The sequence below is a fragment of the Anguilla rostrata genome, chromosome 12 (genome assembly GCF_018555375.3).
Source record: "Anguilla rostrata isolate EN2019 chromosome 12, ASM1855537v3, whole genome shotgun sequence".
In the NCBI taxonomy this organism is placed as follows: domain Eukaryota; kingdom Metazoa; phylum Chordata; class Actinopteri; order Anguilliformes; family Anguillidae; genus Anguilla; species Anguilla rostrata.
The window spans coordinates 49,217-70,524 of NC_057944.1; the positions used below are offsets into that span (position 1 = coordinate 49,217).

The 21,308-nt window shown below is 38.9% G+C and overlaps 1 protein-coding gene across 6 annotated transcripts in view; it reads right to left on the reverse strand.

Annotated features, from left to right (window-relative positions):
* Nucleotides 1–20,440: 20,440 nt before the first annotated feature.
* Nucleotides 20,441–21,308, reverse strand: part of entr1 (endosome associated trafficking regulator 1) — a 63,140-nt gene continuing 62,272 nt past the window's right edge. For 5 of the 6 annotated variants that reach the window (XM_064302820.1, XM_064302818.1, XM_064302817.1 and 2 more), the window contains one exon: nucleotides 20,849–21,041. In XM_064302820.1, coding sequence (XP_064158890.1) covers nucleotides 20,960–21,041 — 82 coding nt within the window. In that variant the 3' untranslated portion in view covers nucleotides 20,849–20,959. Of the gene's footprint in view, nucleotides 21,042–21,308 lie in introns of all 6 variants that reach the window. The other variant, XM_064302821.1, reaches the window with a different exon arrangement.

The following is a 21,308-nucleotide window of genomic DNA, read 5'->3' on the forward strand; positions in this document are numbered from 1 at the left end:
TTATTGTTGTTATTATTATTTCTTAGTATCTATTCTCAGTACATTAATTATATTTTCTTATTTTATTCCTACTAAAGCCGGGCACCCACCGCACGCGTATCGGCCGCGAGCGCACTACGCGCGTATTACGCGCGTAACTGAAGCGTAGTTGAAGTACTGTTATTACAACGGCAGCGGGCGACGTCGTCTCCACCAGATGCGAACGCGTCGCGTACCGGCTGCGAAGCTCGCGCGACACAAGCGAACTGAAGCGTAGTTTTTCGCTTCAGTTCTATTTTTTCGGCTTGTCGCGCGTCACGATGGCCTGTTTATACACAGAAATATGCTCTAAAATGCTAGGTATACATGCTCTGATTTATATTTCATCCTTATATTACTGGGGGTGTGTCCCTAGTTACCTCCCAGATATTTTATAAGCACCAAAAAAAAAAATACAAGCCTTTTCGTTTTGTAAAAATAAATAAATAAATAACTGGAACCTGGGGAAAAGGCAAACTTAGTTTCGCTGTCTTATTTTGCGGAGGGGGTGGGGTAAATTTGAAAATACACCACAGAAAGACGTAGCCTATCGCACTTGTACTTCAAAGCTTCCGGTGTTCATGGCGTTGTGGTGTTCATATCTCTTCAAGATTAAACTGTTACTGTCTTTTTCATGATTAGCTGATTTTACTAAATATGATCCTATAAATGTTTTGACGTGAATGACAAGACAACACGGGAATTCCCAATGGTTGATTACGGATTATTTATTATTATTATGATCATTACATATTCTTCATGAAATTGGCACGCTTGTTAACCAAGCAAATAAATTAATACAGTTTGAGATTGATTGTTATGCAGGCTACGTTGCGATTTAAGTTTATGGTAATTCTTGAAAGCGTTTACTTTCTCACGTATTTACGAGTTAACGAAATATTACCAAATTAACAAACTGAAAAAGGTCTCTCACCAAAGTATTCACTTAACCCATAATCAACAGTCCTGAACAAACATGAAATACACGATGTAATCCCACTGTAGACTGCGAGAGCTACTAGGAATATATAGCTTTTACGCAAGCCTTTGCGCGACACAAACGGAACCAGTGGAGACACCCTACGCGCCGCGTCGTGCTGCTTCGCCGTGCTGTTTACGCGACGCATACGCGACGCGTGCGGTGGGTGCCCGGCTTAAGGGTAAAATGAGGCACACCGGTGATTGTGCGATGCTCTGACATTTGTGTAAATTTCATCGACTTTATATATAGTGATTCCAAAGTGTTTCATATTTTTGTTTTCAGCACAAACTCAGCTACAACAATATGGCAGCAGTAAGTAGGTCATAATAATGTGTGGATTGTAAACTGCTCTAAAAACACACAAACTGTAAACAGTAGTATTGAACATGCACAGGAATGTTGTAATAAAACACACTAAACAATTGTGAATAAGACTTTTGGTCACGGAAATGTGTTCTTCAAGGTCTTGGGTATCAAAAGATGACAAAATATTTTAGCAAATCCATTGAGAAATATAAAATAAATTGCTAAAAGTTAGTGTTGTGACTACTATTTTTCAACACCAGGTTGGCAAGGGAGGGCAAATGGCTTTTCTGTAATGAATATGCATTGGGTAGGAATACCTGCCAGCTAAGTAGGCTATTCACACCTGGCCGCATGCCTCCCCGCCACTAAGACAAAGACTCAGTGAGCCATTTAGAAGACAGAAGACAACTTTTGATTTTAGAACATTTATTGAAGTAAACTGCATGGAAGATGAGATGAGACTGGTGTACTCTTGCAACGTCTGCCTGGCTTCTTAGCTAGTGGTGAACTAGGCCGTGTTTCCTGATCAACATCTCTGCAAATATAATAAAAACAAAATTGTTAGGAAATGTGAAATCAAATAAAACTTTATTTATATAGCACATTTCTTTCAACAGGTGAAAATTAAATGTGCTTTACAAAAAAGGGACAAACCACTAACTAATGAAAACAAAATTTATGAAATGTGACATCATATACAAACAAAGAACCAAACAAACACAACCAGACGCAGAGAGGTAGCCTATAATTTTGAGAAGCAATGGTTAGAATCATTCGTAGTGTGGGAACTTACAAACGGGCTTATTAGTGAATATTTCTACAAACACACAGATAATGTAATACAGCACATTTACAAATAATGCAAGCTATCAACGAAAAAACATTAGCTTAACTAAATAAACACTAATATTCCAACTAAACTACACGCAACTCATCAATAACAATCTCAATCTGAACTAGGCTAGGTCTGTTTAGCTAAGTGGTTATTTTATTGCTATTTCCCGAACTTACTTAGAGAATGCTAATATCGATTGTGCAAGGACATCAGTTTTAGAATCCTAGCCACGCCACTACACACCAGGCATGAGCTATTTATTACGAATATGATCGAAAAACATACAGTCTACCTGATACTTCTAACACAACCAGACGCAGAGAGCCTAGCCAATAATTTTGAGATACAGTAGTTCGAATCGTTCGTAGTGTGGGAATTTACAAACGCGCACATTGCTGGATATTCCTACAAACACACAGATACGTTGCAATACAGTACACATATTTACCAATATGATCATAAGAAATATACTTACGCGTGAAGTTGATCCTCAGCTGGATCAGTTCGCTGTTCGAAATGACACCGCTCTTCATCAGTGTTGGCTTCCGGACGGACCATTTTCCAAAATTAAACGAAATGTTCACCTCAAAAGAAGTGAATTAGGCGACACTCTGTGACATTCTATCCCGCTTTGACTTGGCATTTCTCACGTGGATCTCGCATCGCCCCTCCTTTAGTCTCCTTCTATGGAGAGTAATTAAAATGTTGTTAACATGTGAATGCAATTTGGGCGAACTTCCTGCTGAGCGAAATTCACATAGTAATGAGTAAAGTTTAGCGAAGCATACATGATCTAATTAATCAAATTTGGAACATTTAAAACAATTTATATTATTTGCCAATAGGCGCATTGGAAAGTCGCGATTCTAAGGTTTCTGTCAATGTTTTTGTTGCGTCTGTATGATAACAGCACGTGAAGTTAATCATCCAAATAGAAACTAAAGTTAATTTCTTCTTGTCGAGCTCCGCTGGCGGAGCTCTCGACCCCAGAGGGTTAAGCAAACATCTCTGGTCGTAAGTTCTATGAAAACAATGATTTTATCAAGAAAAAATAGTTCATTCCCGTTTCATACCATGCAATTTGTTGTGTTCAATAATAGATGTTACAGGTTGAGTGTATTCTGACCACTAGGAGGCACTGTATTACTTTCCCGAGAGTAGTTGGAAGACTACCCTAGTAAGGATGTGACGTGGGGGGAAAGTGTGTTGACGAGGAGAGATTAGGTTAAGGTGCATACAGTCCTGCTCTTGAGTAGCCTAAAGCTAATTCTGATGCTCCTTGCTTGCCACAAAAGCCTCCTGATTCTGCAACCCAACAACATAATTTAATAAAAACACCATATGTAAACCATATGACAGTCAAATTCATCTGCCTAGCACTGTCACCCTTTTAAAACGGTGTGTTCGTAGACATAGCGTCTTTCTAAAACGGATTTTGAATGCAGCTAGCTTAGTGAATAATGAGGCCTTTTAAATGCTTGGGGTAAATAAAAGGGGCGATTGGGCTCCACAGTGAACGAAGAAGCACCTGCGTGGGCACCGGAATGCGCTTCCGCAGTTCATTAGGCGAATAGCGATCTTATAAATCTGAATTCCCGACACAGAAATAATTAACCAGTTTAAACAAAATAATTAATCAAATACTAACCTGAAATCGGCAGCAGTTGTGTGCCTCATCGTTTTTAATACAGTTGATAACGCTATTAGCGATCTCATAAATCAAAATTCCCGAGACAGATATAATTAGCCAGTACATCTAAAACGAACTTGGTGTAATTGGAAACACTTTACAAGCGGTACACGTCCTCCAGATAGATCGCGTGGGCACCGGAATGCGCTGCCGAAGTTCGTTAGGCAAATAGCGATCTCATAAATCTGAATCCCCGACACAGAAATAATTAACCAGTTCTTCTATAACGAACGCTGTGGCACTGGATACAATTTAAACAAAATAATTGATAGAATACTAACCTGTAATCGGCAGCAGTTCTGTGCGTCACCGTTTTAAATACAGTTGATTATGCTATTAGCGATCTCATAAATCCAAATTCCCGAGACAGATATAATTAGCCCGTACATCTAAAACGAACTTGGTGTAATTGGAGACACTTTACAAGCGGTACACGTCCTCCAGATAGATCGTGTGGGCACCGAAATGCGCTTCCGCAGTTCGTTAGGTGAATAGCGATCTCATAAATCTGAATTCCCGACACAGAAATAATTAACCAGTTCTTCTATAACGAATGCTGTGGCATTGGATACAATTTAAACAAAATAATTCATCAAATACTAACCTGTAATCCGTAGCAGTTGTGTGCGTCACCTGTTTTAAATACAGTTGATAACACTATTAGCGATCACATAAATCCAAATTCCCGAGACAGATATAATTAGCCAGTACATCTAAAACGCACTTGGTGTAATTGGAGACACTTTACAAGCGGTACACGTCCTCCAGATAGATCGCGTGGGCACCGGAATGCGCTGTTTTAGTTATAACAAAATAATTGATCAAATACTAACCTGATCAAATACTAACCTGTAATCGGCAGCAGTTGTGTGCATCACCCGTTTTAATTACAGTTGATTGCGCTATTAGCGATCTCATAAATCCAAATTCCTGAGAGAGAGATATAATTAGCTAATACATCTAAAACGAACTTGGTGCAATTGGAGACACTTTACAAGTGGTACACGTCCTCCAGATAGATTGCGTGGGCACCGGAATGCGCTGCCACAGCCCTGTTCGGGACATGCAGTAGGCGTCCATATCGCCAGTAAAGACAATTAATATGCCGAATTTGCCAATAATCAAGCATCACCGCTATTACTAGTAATATTGACATGGAACTTAGAAGTTCCAAAGGGGGGAATGGGGGAAGGAAATGCATTTAAAATCACCAACCATCAACACCAAGATGGAGTATATTATTAACAAAAGAAGTATATGTAGAACTAGCAATGGCCAGATATTTGTCAAAACAGTAATAATCTGTAGAGGTTTGCACTAAATATAAAACACAAGCTGTAAAAGTCCGTATACAATGAAAGCACAGCTTCTGGCATACAAACTAGGCCTTTCATACAAACGTGTTGTGAATGATAAAATCCAGCAGGAGATAAATGAAGTGAATACATGTCTGACACCAAGAAGGGGAGGAAGACTTAGATAAGAGAAGGGAATGCCTATTTTTTAATGAAAGAAAGGAAGGAAATAATGGTGTCTGGAAAATGCGAAACAATGATGTATGGGAAAGAGTAAAGTAAAATGATGTAAGCATGAGGGACAGTCCAAGCTTTAGCTCCACAGCAGGAGGAGCTAACAAGATAGGATTAAAGGGAGTGTTCGGCCCCAGGGGAGTTTAGTATGTCTTGTGTGTCTTGTCTGTCTGTGTGTGTGTGCATCTTATGTGTTTTCTGTGAAGTGTCTTGTGGAATGCTTTGAGACTGTTTGTATTGATATGCTCCGATTAGCCCGGGTTCTTGCATGTTAACTTTCATTTACCTGCAATAAATCCAGTTGCATCAGACTCTGAAGGAGTTGAAGAAGTATTTTGAAGAAGTATTCAACAGTGTGAGGAGAACACCCAGCTCTTTTGGCCCAGGCTGGGTCCTGTTTTTCCCACACTACGTAATGTGAATGTTGTTATAAATAAGTCATTTATACAACACACATTTAAAAAATCAACAACTATTTACAGCATAGCAGAGTCTTACAAATGTAACATGGTTATAATGATTACAATTGCCATTGTACCAGAGGTGTATGTGTGTATTTTGGATCTAGTGTTCTGTCACTTTAAAATACTTGTGTAGTTGCCTTTACGTTCTTCCCAGTTTAACTTGCCCATGCAAGCAGTAGGTCACGTTTTAACATTGTGCCAATTATTTTAAGAGATTGTTCATATTTGTTCACAATTATATTGTTATATCAATGCATATGTACCTAAAGGAGTTTAGGAAAAAGGCTTTTGTGCATTTGTAGATTTGTATTTTTGTATATCCACTATATCTGTTCTACAAACTGCAACAAACGGTAGGCTATGTTGCTAGCTAAGTTAGCCCCTTACCAGGCCGCGTGTGTGTGTGGTAACGAGTGTTTCTACATTTTTAGATCACCATTGCTGAAGATACATGTTGAGAACAGTCCAGTGATCGCACTGTTTGTCTATTATCAGAATAAATCAGCTCAACTGGGAATCCTGGTTTGTGGTGCTTTTACACAACACAACACAAGATCACGCCTGTAACACAAAGAATCTGACAACAATGTACAGTCTTGGAATGCTGTGTTTTCAACAATAACAAAATTAATTAATTTAAATAAGTAATATCACTCTACAAAAAACTTGTATTCAAGTCCTGATCGGCTACTGAATCTTACAACAAGGCTTGGAATGCTGGGCTCATTTAAACTTTTAAAAAACTGTCCAAGGTTTTTTGGCTTTTACCTTTCCTCCTTGACATTATCCCTAAATGTCACAAAGGAAGTATCTGGGTTACTGACTGTTTGGTTGGCTAGCTAAGTTAGCTAAATGACCACGTTGTCATAAAATTTTTCCAGACCGTGAAAACTGCCTGACTTGTTTACATTTTGGACAGATGTGGCACCTGAGTAAATCTATCGTTGTTTCCGTCGCAGCACTTTCAACACAATCAATAGCCTAAAAAAAAATCTTCTTTTTACCGTGAACAGACCTGCAAACTCATCAGGGGTGAAAAAGGTGACAAAAGCCACATTTCCAGCAAAAGTACCCAGAACTTTTAGTCCCAGGAACTACTTTTCAAGGAACTAAAAGGTTCCTTCAGCCCATGGTTGTCCACGTTTCCACCGTGATCTAAAGTCCCGCAAAGATTAGGTAAATTAGCCCACGGACATATGAAAAAGCGTTGTCATCGGTCCATCTGTCCTATGATTTCTTCTGTAACCCCATGCTACCACCGAAGTAGCCTACATTATTTTCTAATAACCGGGACAGCCCGGAGGGGTTTATTCCACTTACATACAACGGGTTACCAACAATGACTATATATGGTTACTTTTGTATTTATTGATTTTTATCGATTTAATCACCTGAAATTGAAATATTCGTCTGCAGCCGTTTTGCCATATTTTACTGTTGTCAGCAAAACTGTCGTTGGTAGTTGAACTTCGACCGTTGTTATGCAACAAATAGGATATGACAGGCCAATAGTCAGATTGTAACTGTTTTATATATCCTCTTAAACACATTCATTATGTTTTTATGCGAACATTCACTTTCATGTCTTGACATCCGAGGCGACAGAATGCATTCACATTTCCAATATAACTGGCAACAACAGCAGAAAACATGCACACATTGTAAACAATTTGCTGTTTGATTACTTTCTCATCGTCAATTCCATATAGGCTAATCGCAAAATGACAAGAATAGAACAAAAACTCGGACTTGCGTGAAAATTTAAATTAGCCACCGTTTGCTTTCCTTCAAAGTTACTGCTAGCCGAGCAGCGAAGTGTGCCCTCCAGATGCGAACCATGCACCATAAATTAGTTCATAGTCTTCCTGGTCTTTTTGTGGAATTGAAGAATGGCAGAGTAAAATTACGGCAGTCTGAAAAAGCTAAAGGGCCGATTACTAGAATTAACCTGTTATTTTACCCTGACAAAAAGTGCGGAAGGTGATTTCCAATTTGCTTTTACTGTATCACCAATGTGAATTACGCAGAACTACCGCATACCTCACATAACTGTATCAAACGTTTTGAGTCATTTACAACGGGCTAACAAAGAAAATCTGGAAGAAAATATTTAGCAACCAAATTAATCCATTTGAATGTTTTAGTAAGTAAAATGCTGTCCCAGCACGAATGCTTAGCATTTTATGAAACGAATACTAAAGCAAGAAAAGAACAGAAGAGTACACATTATAATTCCAAGACGTTGGCAGGCTATAACCAAAACTAGGCTACTGCGCCGCATAACATACAAGTTTGATTTGCAGTTATTATGAAAATAAATCAGTTTGCGGCTGTAGATTTTTAAACATGGTGGTTTAAATAAAACAAATAACACTGCAAGTAGTCGACCAATCAGAAATTTTCAGTGCTTGCGCCCCACCCCAAAGCCCCCAGAACTAAATTTAGACCCTATTTCTTGCAGTGGAAACGCACTGAGTTCCTCAAAAGGTTCGTAGTTCCAGGGTAAAGTTCCTGCGATGGAAACGCGGCTAAAGATGCAAACCCTCTATGGGGGTCTGGGGGCATGCCCCCCCTGGGAAGAATTTTTTAAAAATATCAGCTTTAAAATGTGGATTTACAGTAGATTTTAGCATGAGGATACAGGGAACAACTCACCCTAAAATTAATGTAATCTTACTGCTAATGTCCCGCTTACATTACAAAAGTAAAAAACACAGATTCTGTTATATTTTGGTAGAGAGAGAGAAAAAGACAGAGAGAGTTTTATAGTGGCAATATGGTGTGGCAAGGTGTGTTCTATTACACACATTATTTAACTGACTAGTACTGATAGTTCAACTTAAGGCACAGTGGGTGGCTGTTGAGCTGAAAACGAGGAGGCAGAAAACTTCCCCTGATTATAGCCTTGACTTTCAGTCATTTTCCTTGATTAACAAGTCTGCCCACGATCTGAATAACTCAATTGTAGATAAGTGTAACCCAGGTTGCACGACTTTCTGCAGCGCGAGGTAACACGTGCTAGCCTGTTTACTTTCCTTTTGTATTTCAGTGTAACCCAGGTTATTTTACTTTTTCTTTTGTATTTATGATTGGTCATTGCGACTGACACTCATGTTCTACTAAGTGGTATTATTGGTTAGAGGGCGGGATTACTGGGCCAAAATGCAATGCTGAGGTTGGTATTCGCTCTCTCACCTATTGTACATGGAAGCTGGCTATCGTTTTACACAGTTTTTGGTACCTGTTAGCTGCTGGCTTTCGTTTTAAACAATTTTTTAGCGCCAGTTAGTTTCTTAGCTGCTGGCTATCATTCTCATAAAATTTTATTGCTGATTAGTAGCTAGCCATCGCGTTGCTTGTCTAGGCGTTTATTGTGCCAGCATCTGGAGCAGAAGCGGACAACCTCAGATAGTGCCCCAAGCAAGCCTGGAAACGCTTGGTGGTTCCTCTGAGCTATGAAGAAGTTTTTATACCTTTATAATTATATAACGCTTTACCTTCATTGGGGTTATCATAGAGATACATATGGTCTATTTAAACTAATACCTTAAATGGTTTAAAGTGATTCTGTTACATTCTAGCACCCTTTATCATTCCGAAGTGATTGCATTGCCTCTTACGTGACTCAGAGATTTGTTTGGACACTCCAGCAGTGAATCTAGAGGCCCGTATTTAGCAGTGAACTTGTCTGCTATTGCACTGGTAAGTGTAAAAGTCTGTTACATAAACACAGTTTACTTCGTCACACCATGCTATGAAGATCAAATAAATAAATAAAAAAATATAGCTGTGAGCAGCAATGAAGGGGCCAAGCACTACAGGGGCTCCAGGAGGACAAGCAACCAGAAAAACCCCTGTACAAGACACCAGTCCATCGCAGGGAGAACGGCATAACCCTCTACCATTCTGCAAAGTTTTGTAAAAACCGACCAGTCGGTTATAGGGGCCGCCATAGACTTCCATGGCAGAAAGCAATTGAAGCATTTGTCAAAAAAGTTTAATTTGTGGAAAATCACAGCTCTAGGACAAAAAATGTCTAATTTGCGGACGATCCAATGGGCGGGGCTTATGGGTCCTTATTGGAAACGTGTTACCCTTGACGAGTTGCACATATGTGCAAAATTTCATGACTGTAGCTCAAATGGGGAGGGAGATATGCTTAATGCAAAATTATCTAAGAAAAACACCTTTTTGCTCATGACAGCGCCACCTCTTGGCCAATCGGCGTCATATTTCCTCCCTGTCCATATAGAGTGCCCCAATACATGTGTACCGAGTTTCGAAAACATCGGCACAGCGGTTATGCCTAAATAGAAAATAAGCTGTCTAGTGCCACCACATTGCTTGATTGGGCCGAAAATAGAGGGTTAGCCTCCACTTATATCTGCTGATGGGCCCACCAAGTTTCATGCTGTTAGGTGAAACCGTTCAGAATTTACACACCTTCATGTTACAAGCCACGCCCTTCTCAATATTCATTGGCTCATTGTGGCCATATAAATAGATTTAGCCAAATTCTGTGAATAACTTTTGGTCAGCACCATCTGTAAATCATACGTACCGAATTTGGTGGTGATCGGATCAACGCCCTAGACTAGTTCACAAAAGAAGGTTTTTTGAATAATTCAAAATGGCGGAAAATCTATCATGACTCGTTTTAACGGCAATGACCCAAGGATTCAGGGGAAACACAACTCTAGGACAAACGGTTCAAAAGTTGTAAGCAAAAATGTACCTTAAAGTTTGGCCTGTTGGTGGCGCTACAGAGTTGGATGGATTGACCCCAAATTCGATGCCTGGATACATTGGCCTATCCTTGATCAATGTGCCAAATTTCATAAAAAACCACCAATTGGTTCTATGGGCTGCCATAGACTCGCATTGCAGAAATAATAATAATACTAACGATTACAATAGGTGCGCTGCACCTTTGGTGCTTGGCCCCTAATTATAAACTCAAAAATGCCATCTAACCTGTGCTCATTCAAATGACAAAATCTGCGTATTCCAGATCTTTGCATTGAACATTTTCGGAGTCTGTACGTTCCAGTTTTTAGTATGCTAATGTCGATTGAAATGTGCACAATTTTGCAACGCAAATAGAGTGTTTTTCTCATCTAAACTGAGGAGAACTGCCTATCATATTTAGTAATATGTAATTTCTAATCAAGTACAATAATTTTAAAAAAGTTGACTGTGGACGTATGCTTCTCTATAGGCTTTTAATGTTTTTTACATTTTAAAAGATTGTAGTGATCAAGAATATAGTTAAATTTATGTAATTATGTGAAGGTCGATGAAGAACAGCAGGTGTTATGTCTAAGAATTTGTAACTAAGGAAAGACTGTGGCCTCTTTGTACACTGATGTATGCGATCTAAAGAATCTTTGTATCCCAGTTGCAGGAGGAAAACTAAACATTTATTTATTGGAATTTTGTAAATAACTTATGTTGGGAAACAGTCTTGTGCAGAAGACCTTTGAGTTGCAAGAGAAGAGAAAGGACACACCGACCTAGAAAGAACTGTTTTGCTATATCTAGTTATTGTATAGATTATATTTTATTAAAATGAATAAATGAAAATCAAATTGATAACAGGAACAGTAATAATATACACATTCTGTTAGAACTTGTTGATGTGTATGTATATGGGTTAAATATTTCATTTGGATTACAGCATGTATTGAATGCATTTAAAGTGCATGTACATTGGAACCGGAAGATTAAAAAAATTTTAATCATGAGAACAAATGCTTGTTATTCAAGACATGCATATACATACCTCTGTAAGTGTGTGTGGTGAAATATGTCATTTATTGAAATTGAAAATTATATAATAGCTATTGTTAAACTAGCTGGTGAAACATAAGTGTGACCTAGGCTGGGATTGGTTGTTTTAGAGGGAAGATACATCATGGTAGAGGGAGATCTGAATGTATAAAAAAGGATGTAAAACGTAATTCGGAGAGCTCTCTGTGTGTCTTTATGGTACTGGAGACCTCCCATAGGCCTATGTGAAATAAAAAGTTAAGAAGAAGAAAATAAAAGAGTATTGGAAGAAATCAGTTTCTAGTCTTTCTTACATCGCCGACTCACCCACCTAAGAGGAGGTTTTCCTCAACAACACTAATAATAACGTCAATCAGTTTAAGGGATTCTCTGCCTGCTCATTTTTCAGCTCAGCACCCGTCACTAGGGCACCCAGTGGTTTTCTTTCACTTCATTAACAAGGCAGGTCAAAACCTAGTGTATGGTTTTGAGGACTGCCCTGCTATTGCGGTCCAGCCAGAAATAACTAGCACTTGGCTGTAAGCGGTGGGTACAGACCATTTGACAATTAGGACGTTGGCTCTTCTCCATTGCTCTTAATGGTCTACAAGAAAATACAAATAATTTGAAATCCACGCCTGCAAATCCATTATTAAAATACTTGGTAAATTTGTTAATCACCGCTGATGGCGTTAATGTAATGTAATGTTAATGTAATGTCCAAAATGTAAATAAGTAAGGCAGTCTTCACGGTAGGGGAAAATTTTATGACAGCATCACACAGTGAGTGAACACCACAAACAGCAGTCGTGTAACAGTTATTGTATGGGCTCAAATTAATGCCAGAAGTATTTTGTATTTGTAAGCAATGACTTGTGCTTGCAACTTATGGGTTGTGTTTGTACTCTGCAAGTTGAACCTGTAAAAAAATGTTGTGTTTGTGGATATAGATTTTCGTGAGGGGGGAGGGTCACGTCTGTAAATTAAAATCTACATGTGTTTTGTGATCTGAAGTGGTTTATTAACATTTCTGAACAGAAAAGGTATGAATGCAAAACAGTTTTTTTAAATTTTTTTTTATGTGTGACACTCCCTCTACATGCAACGCCCAGTTTACAAGAAGAAAGCTACAGACATAGGCTGCGTCCGAATAGTCAAAAAAATGACGTCCTATGCCTTTTCTTAACCACTTTTCCTTGACCTCGATGGAAAACGTCATGAGGCTAAGGAAAGATGTGAAGGAGAATTCAAAAGGACTTAGCACCGTTTAAAGTGATTCTGTTACATTCTAGCACCCTTTATCATTCCGAAGTGATTGCATTGCCTCTTACGTGACTCAGAGATTTGTTTGGACACTCCAGCAGTGAATCTAGAGGCCCGTATTTAGCAGTGAACTTGTCTGCTATTGCACTGGTAAGTGTAAAAGTCTGTTACATAAACACAGTTTACTTCGTCACACCATGCTATGAAGATCAAATAAATAAATAAAAAAATATAGCTGTGAGCAGCAATGAAGGGGCCAAGCACTACAGGGGCTCCAGGAGGACAAGCAACCAGAAAAACCCCTGTACAAGACACCAGTCCATCGCAGGGAGAACGGCATAACCCTCTACCATTCTGCAAAGTTTTGTAAAAACCGACCAGTCGGTTATAGGGGCCGCCATAGACTTCCATGGCAGAAAGCAATTGAAGCATTTGTCAAAAAAGTTTAATTTGTGGAAAATCACAGCTCTAGGACAAAAAATGTCTAATTTGCGGACGATCCAATGGGCGGGGCTTATGGGTCCTTATTGGAAACGTGTTACCCTTGACGAGTTGCACATATGTGCAAAATTTCATGACTGTAGCTCAAATGGGGAGGGAGATATGCTTAATGCAAAATTATCTAAGAAAACACCTTTTTGCTCATGACAGCGCCACCTCTGGCCAATCGGCGTCATATTTCCTCCCTGTCCATATAGAGTGCCCCAATACATGTGTACCGAGTTTCGAAAACATCGGCACAGCGGTTATGCCTAAATAGAAAATAAGCTGTCTAGTGCCACCACATTGCTTGATTGGGCCGAAAATAGAGGGTTAGCCTCCACTTATATCTGCTGATGGGCCCACCAAGTTTCATGCTGTTAGGTGAAACCGTTCAGAATTTACACACCTTCATGTTACAAGCCACGCCCTTCTCAATATTCATTGGCTCATTGTGGCCATATAAATAGATTTAGCCAAATTCTGTGAATAACTTTTGGTCAGCACCATCTGTAAATCATACGTACCGAATTTGGTGGTGATCGGATCAACGCCCTAGACTAGTTCACAAAAGAAGGTTTTTTGAATAATTCAAAATGGCGGAAAATCTATCATGACTCGTTTTAACGGCAATGACCCAAGGATTCAGGGGAAACACAACTCTAGGACAAACGGTTCAAAAGTTGTAAGCAAAAATGTACCTTAAAGTTTGGCCTGTTGGTGGCGCTACAGAGTTGGATGGATTGACCCCAAATTCGATGCCTGGATACATTGGCCTATCCTTGATCAATGTGCCAAATTTCATAAAAAACCACAAATTGGTTCTATGGGCTGCCATAGACTCGCATTGCAGAAATAATAATAATACTAACGATTACAATAGGTGCGCTGCACCTTTGGTGCTTGGCCCCTAATTATAAACTCAAAAATGCCATCTAACCTGTGCTCATTCAAATGACAAAATCTGCGTATTCCAGATCTTTGCATTGAACATTTTCGGAGTCTGTACGTTCCAGTTTTTAGTATGCTAATGTCGATTGAAATGTGCACAATTTTGCAACGCAAATAGAGTGTTTTTCTCATCTAAACTGAGGAGAACTGCCTATCATATTTAGTAATATGTAATTTCTAATCAAGTACAATAATTTTAAAAAAGTTGACTGTGGACGTATGCTTCTCCTATAGGCTTTTAATGTTTTTTACATTTTAAAAGATTGTAGTGATCAAGAATATAGTTAAATTTATGTAATTATGTGAAGGTCGATGAAGAACAGCAGGTGTTATGTCTAAGAATTTGTAACTAAGGAAAGACTGTGGCCTCTTTGTACACTGATGTATGCGATCTAAAGAATCTTTGTATCCCAGTTGCAGGAGGAAAACTAAACATTTATTTATTGGAATTTTGTAAATAACTTATGTTGGGAAACAGTCTTGTGCAGAAGACCTTTGAGTTGCAAGAGAAGAGAAAGGACACACCGACCTAGAAAGAACTGTTTTGCTATATCTAGTTATTGTATAGATTATATTTTATTAAAATGAATAAATGAAAATCAAATTGATAACAGGAACAGTAATAATATACACATTCTGTTAGAACTTGTTGATGTGTATGTATATGGGTTAAATATTTCATTTGGATTACAGCATGTATTGAATGCATTTAAAGTGCATGTACATTGGAACCGGAAGATTAAAAAAATTTTAATCATGAGAACAAATGCTTGTTATTCAAGACATGCATATACATACCTCTGTAAGTGTGTGTGGTGAAATATGTCATTTATTGAAATTGAAAATTATATAATAGCTATTGTTAAACTAGCTGGTGAAACATAAGTGTGACCTAGGCTGGGATTGGTTGTTTTAGAGGAAGATACATCATGGTAGAGGGAGATCTGAATGTAAAAAAGGATGTAAAACGTAATTCGGAGAGCTCTCTGTGTGTCTTTATGGTACTGGAGACCTCCCATAGGCCTATGTGAAATAAAAGTTAAGAAGAAGAAAATAAAAGAGTATTGGAAGAAATCAGTTTCTAGTCTTTCTTACATCGCCGACTCACCCACCTAAGAGGAGGTTTTCCTCAACAACACTAATAATAACGTCAATCAGTTTAAGGGATTCTCTGCCTGCTCATTTTTCAGCTCAGCACCCGTCACTAGGGCACCCAGTGGTTTTCTTTCACTTCATTAACAAGGCAGGTCAAAACCTAGTGTATGGTTTTGAGGACTGCCCTGCTATTGCGGTCCAGCCAGAAATAACTAGCACTTGGCTGTAAGCGGTGGGTACAGACCATTTGACAATTAGGACGTTGGCTCTTCTCCATTGCTCTTAATGGTCTACAAGAAAATACAAATAATTTGAAATCCACGCCTGCAAATCCATTATTAAAATACTTGGTAAATTTGTTAATCACTGCTGATGGCGTTAATGTAATGTAATGTTAATGTAATGTCCAAAATGTAAATAAGTAAGGCAGTCTTCACGGTAGGGGAAAATTTTATGACAGCATCACACAGTGAGTGAACACCACAAACAGCAGTCGTGTAACAGTTATTGTATGGGCTCAAATTAATGCCAGAAGTATTTTGTATTTGTAAGCAATGACTTGTGCTTGCAACTTATGGGTTGTGTTTGTACTCTGCAAGTTGAACCTGTAAAAAAATGTTGTGTTTGTGGATATAGATTTTCGTGAGGGGGGAGGGTCACGTCTGTAAATTAAAATCTACATGTGTTTTGTGATCTGAAGTGGTTTATTAACATTTCTGAACAGAAAAGGTATGAATGCAAAACAGTTTTTTTAAATTTTTTTTTATGTGTGACACTCCCTCTACATGCAACGCCCAGTTTACAAGAAGAAAGCTACAGACATAGGCTGCGTCCGAATAGTCAAAAAAATGACGTCCTATGCCTTTTCTTAACCACTTTTCCTTGACCTCGATGGAAAACGTCATGAGGCTAAGGAAAGATGTGAAGGAGAATTCAAAAAGACTTAGCACCGCGGTTGTCTTTCCCTATGAGAATCCAACTGCACCTACACTAGGCTACACAATTATGCGACAGCGGATGTTATGGACGTTTGTCTGCCGCGGTAAAACTACAATGTTCCGAAGATGGACTACTAAAACCGCATCGTAGATAATTCGCCCCGTGCGTTCTTACCGTGTTGTTTCATGCAGGCTATATAAAAGTGGACAACCTGGTGAAAAATATTACTTCATTACCGAGGGTGGAATTGAAATAAAAAAGGAATATAGGCTACCAGTTACAAAAGTGATACGAAATGGTTGTCACATTGAGAATGGTTGCTCACGCTCACCCTCCTGTCCACTCATTTATCGACATGAATCCCAATCAGTATGATTGTATGAAAATTATTCATTAAATTTAATGCAAGATAGGCATAACATGTTAGGCCTACAAATATCATTCTTAAGTTTCAAACATGAATTAAAAACATCTGGCAAAAACGTCTCAAATCCCTTTTTCTTGAAAGACAGACTTCTGTGCTATGGTTAATATGCTGATTATGATCTGATTATAAGCCTATGCATATAATAGCTTAGGAACCACCACACAACCCAGTCATGTTGATTGTTTGTTTTCGCAAGCGGCCGAATTCGCTTCAAATGTTGCTGCCATTAAGGAATTGTGGGACGGCATTATCTCCTTTCCTTTTGTAAAGGATGGTCCAGTGTGCCCTATGCTAAAGGAGTTAAGATAGGAAGCACTGAAGCACCTTTCCTTAGCATTTAGAGAATTCGAACAGCTGTTATCATGACTGCCACTTAGATACTTCTGGGTCAGTTCACTCAATTAGGAACCTTCCTAAGCAAAAAATACTATTCGGACGCAGCCACAGACGTTTGGCACTGTTCTTACGATTCCGGTATGGAGAACCAATCGTTCAAGGCATTTTCAACTATCCAGTCAGCGCTCCAGTAGAGACCAGGGTTGCCACTGTGGGCAATTTTTCCCATTGAGTCTCCAAGAAAACTTGTTAGGTTAACCTAAGAACCAGAACCCCATAAATGTGAAATCTATCGGTTTTCGGTGCTGTCGGAGTCCCGATCTTACCATTGATGGAATTTTGGGAAAGTGCAAGGTAAAAACAGCCAATATACCACATTAATATTTCATATATGTACAATTGCTGTTCACAATACGTTAATTTAAGGCTAAACTGGTATTCTAATCACAATACTTTCTGGAAATAAATTTTTTGATTGTCCTCTCTACTATCAGATATCATAGTTCATTCATTGGCAACTATACATTGTTTTAAATACTTTGTTTTAAATACCGTTTTAAATACTGTGTTTTAAATACTACATTTCAAATTTTATCGCTTAAATTTTCTATTTAATTACATTTATTTTTCTTTCTTTCTTTCTTTCATTTTTCTGTTTTGCATTATTTGTAAGGTGTATTGGGATCATGCTGCATGGTGATTCTAAACTTTAAATAAAAACTTCTAACTTCTGGCTAGCTAACATTGACGTTAGCTGGCATATTGATAGGATTACCGTTACCGTTCTTTCCAACCACTGTGAGTCACTGACTTTAGCTGACGTTGTCATAAACTTTTTCCCGACCGTGAGAACTCTTCACGGTAAGAAGAAATTTTAGGATAGTGCTTCCGATATTGGGTGGGACAAATGCAACTGTTTCCAATATTGCGGGGGACACGTCCCATCCGGTTCCTACGCCAGTGTGCTCATTACATTGAATTGAGAAAACCAACCACTTTATCATGTTTTATAACAGTTAATATTTTTCATTCATCATGATGATATGATAATTTGGGGGGTTTGTATTGGCCGGTTTCGATCATTGGGGGCGTTACACCCCCCCCCCCCCCCCCGTAATTTACACCCATGGAGCAATCACAGTGCTGTTAAAATATTCCCTCTTCTTATTCAGTATTTTGATCGGAAGAATGGTGGCGTGGGAAAGATTTGATCTTCAGGAAAGTATACCAGAGCACATCAGGCGGACTGAAAAGTGTCTAGTGAAATAGTGGATTGTGGTGTGGGGATGGCTGGTGTAAGCAGCCACACCTGCCCTGGGTCTAGCTAATTAGACCTGGCCAATTAAATAATTGGTTAAGAATTGGATAATTGGCCAGGCTAATTGGATCCGGGAACAGGAGTGGCTGCACCTGTGCGTAGTGAGAAAAACGGTGTACACAGATTAAATCTGCCATCCCCACTCACACAAGGGAGAGCCTCGCCATCATGACAGTGTTTTACACCTGCTCCTTGGCTGTAACATCTTGCCACCCTCGAGAATAAATGTGGACTGGTTTTAACATCGTCTCCCTGTGTTTCTGTGCTGGAGGGCCCCTTGGAAAGATCTCGCTCGTGATATTCTGCCCTCTGGTGGATCTGGAGGAGATGGCCAGGATACGCCCACCCCTGGAATTGGACAATCAACAGCAGGTCAAACACAACTGTTATTACTGGATATGGATCTCTGCCCTGAGTCATAACATAACATAACAACATAACATAACATAAGACGAGAACAGGCCATTCAGCCTAACACTGCTCGTCTATTCCTACCACTAAACTGTACTGAATGCTCAGTTTACCTAAAAGCTAGATAGTATCTAACACTGTATTAAGCCAGGCCTTGAATACCCCCAGTGTTTCTGCCTGCACGACATCAATATTTCTTAATGTCTGTGTGAAGTTTACAAATTACAAACTGCTGGCAAAGCAGTTTACATTTATGCCCTTTAGTTCTGCTAACCAAACTCAACTTGAATAATTTCTTGTAGTTCACTTTGTTGATGCCTTTAATAAATTTAAAATCCTTGATCAAATGTCCCCTAAGTCTCCTTTTACTAAGCTAGAAAAGTCAGTCCTACCTAGTCAGCTTGAAAGTCAGTCCATCGCTCACACTCTGGAAGATTTAAAACTTTCCATTCAATCATTGCATGGAACTGTTCAAAGGGAAGATCAACATGCACAGAAACAAATCATGTCCAAGTTACACAGCCAACAACAACAAAAACCACCAACCTACACACCTGCCAGACCTCTCCGTTCTGCCACCTCTGGACGCTTGGCACCTCCCCCTCTTCGCGTCTGTACTTCCCGCTCCCGTCTGCTGTCTGTCCTGGCCCCTCGCTGGTGGAATGACCCCCCCGTGGCGGTCAGAACAGCAGAGAATCTTACCACCTTCAAACGCAGACTAAAGACTCATCTCTTCAGGCTGCACCTCTCCCCACCCCTCCCTAGCCTATAGTTTAGCTCAATGTACCTAGTTAGGATAATACGATTATGTTAGTTTATTTGGCAGGATTGTTGTTGTTGTTTTTGTCTGATTAGGCAAATGTAAGGAAGTTTGTACTTGGTAGGATTGTTGTTTTGCTGAACAGGTTACTCTACAGGGTTGGAGTCCTGATCGATGTGGTCACTTCTGGCACTACGATCCTTACTTCACTCTAGTGTGTTTCTTTTGCACCTCTACACCGTGAACCAATGCACTTGTTGTACGTCACTCTGGATATGAGCGTCTGCTAAATGCCTGTAATGTAATGTAATGTAATGAAGTGCAAGTGGTCGCACTTTTTTGTTTTCGCGTATGTGCTACGTCTGTGTGCGCTACAAAGCGCATATTAGTCGGACCTTAGGCAAAGAGACTACGAAATAAAAAAAAAGAAGATTCAATGTCATCAAAAGAAATCAAAGGAGAGAAATGAAATACATGTGTCAACTGGTATTTGGGTGCAGCGGTACACGATCTCTGTGGGTCAAAGTAGAGAGGCAATTTCTTCCTCGCTTCTCAACTGTAATAATATTTCCACTTCTTTGTGGGTCCAGGTATTTCCTCTGTATGCCATTTTTTCGGTTAAGAGATAGGTGCACATGAACCCAGATCTGTAACGTAATTTGAACGCCGCCCAGGAAGCAGTCATTGGTGCTCTTCAGCAAAATTTTTCTTTAATTCATCCAAGTTCATAGAAATCTAACACAGGTAAAGTGGGACTTCAACAAAGAGGGGAGAAATATATTTACAAACAAAAAAACATCTATGCCGTACAGCCTGTAGTTTCTAATTCATTAAGAGTTTGTAGCACGCAATAATCAAGATAAGAAATTATCCTTTGAATTATCAGCATTTTATTCTGGTTTATAATTGACTTCAGGGTCAATTCATGAAGGTGCAATTCAAAGTAAGAACGAGAACTCATTTATAGAACTTATGCAATTAGTAATAAATAATTATAATATAATTAATAAATGCTTTACTGGTCTAACCAAATACTTTTTCAAACAGTATTCAGGGTTTTTTAAAAATATATTGTGTCATTAAAATCACCTTTAAATCATTACATTACATTACATTACAGGCATTTGGCAGACGCTCTTATCCAGAGCGACGTACAAAAAAGTGTATAACCATAACCAGGAACAAGTATGACGAAACCCCTAGAGAGAAGAGAAATCACTACATGATCATTGAATCACTGTTAATTATGGTCATAGTCAGTCAATCAGTCAGTGATTTATTTTTCAGAGTTCTTTTTATCAGTTTCTGATGGGTAACAGGCTTCCATTCAATATATTTGTTTTACAATCATTTAAAAGCAATTTCGTTGATTGAGATCATCAATCCTCAGCGTGCATCAGAGATCTTGTCAATGGAATACAGCATCTTCGAAACCAGACTGATTGTCTCTGCATCTGACAGCAATTGCCTGTGAAAAGAGAAAAATTATGGAAAATTATGACTTTTTACACCAGTAATGTGTACATCATTATGGATTGAGGTACAATCCATAATGTTAAAATAAAAATAAAACAACCTGAAAATGACTAGGATTGAAAAGTATTCCCCTTTTTTCAACTACCTAAATTGGGCTAGGGCTATTCCATTTTCTTGAGAGATCACACTAAATACATTAACAAGGTTACTATATTGATTTAAAATTGCATAATTGCATAATGAATATCACAATGTATGG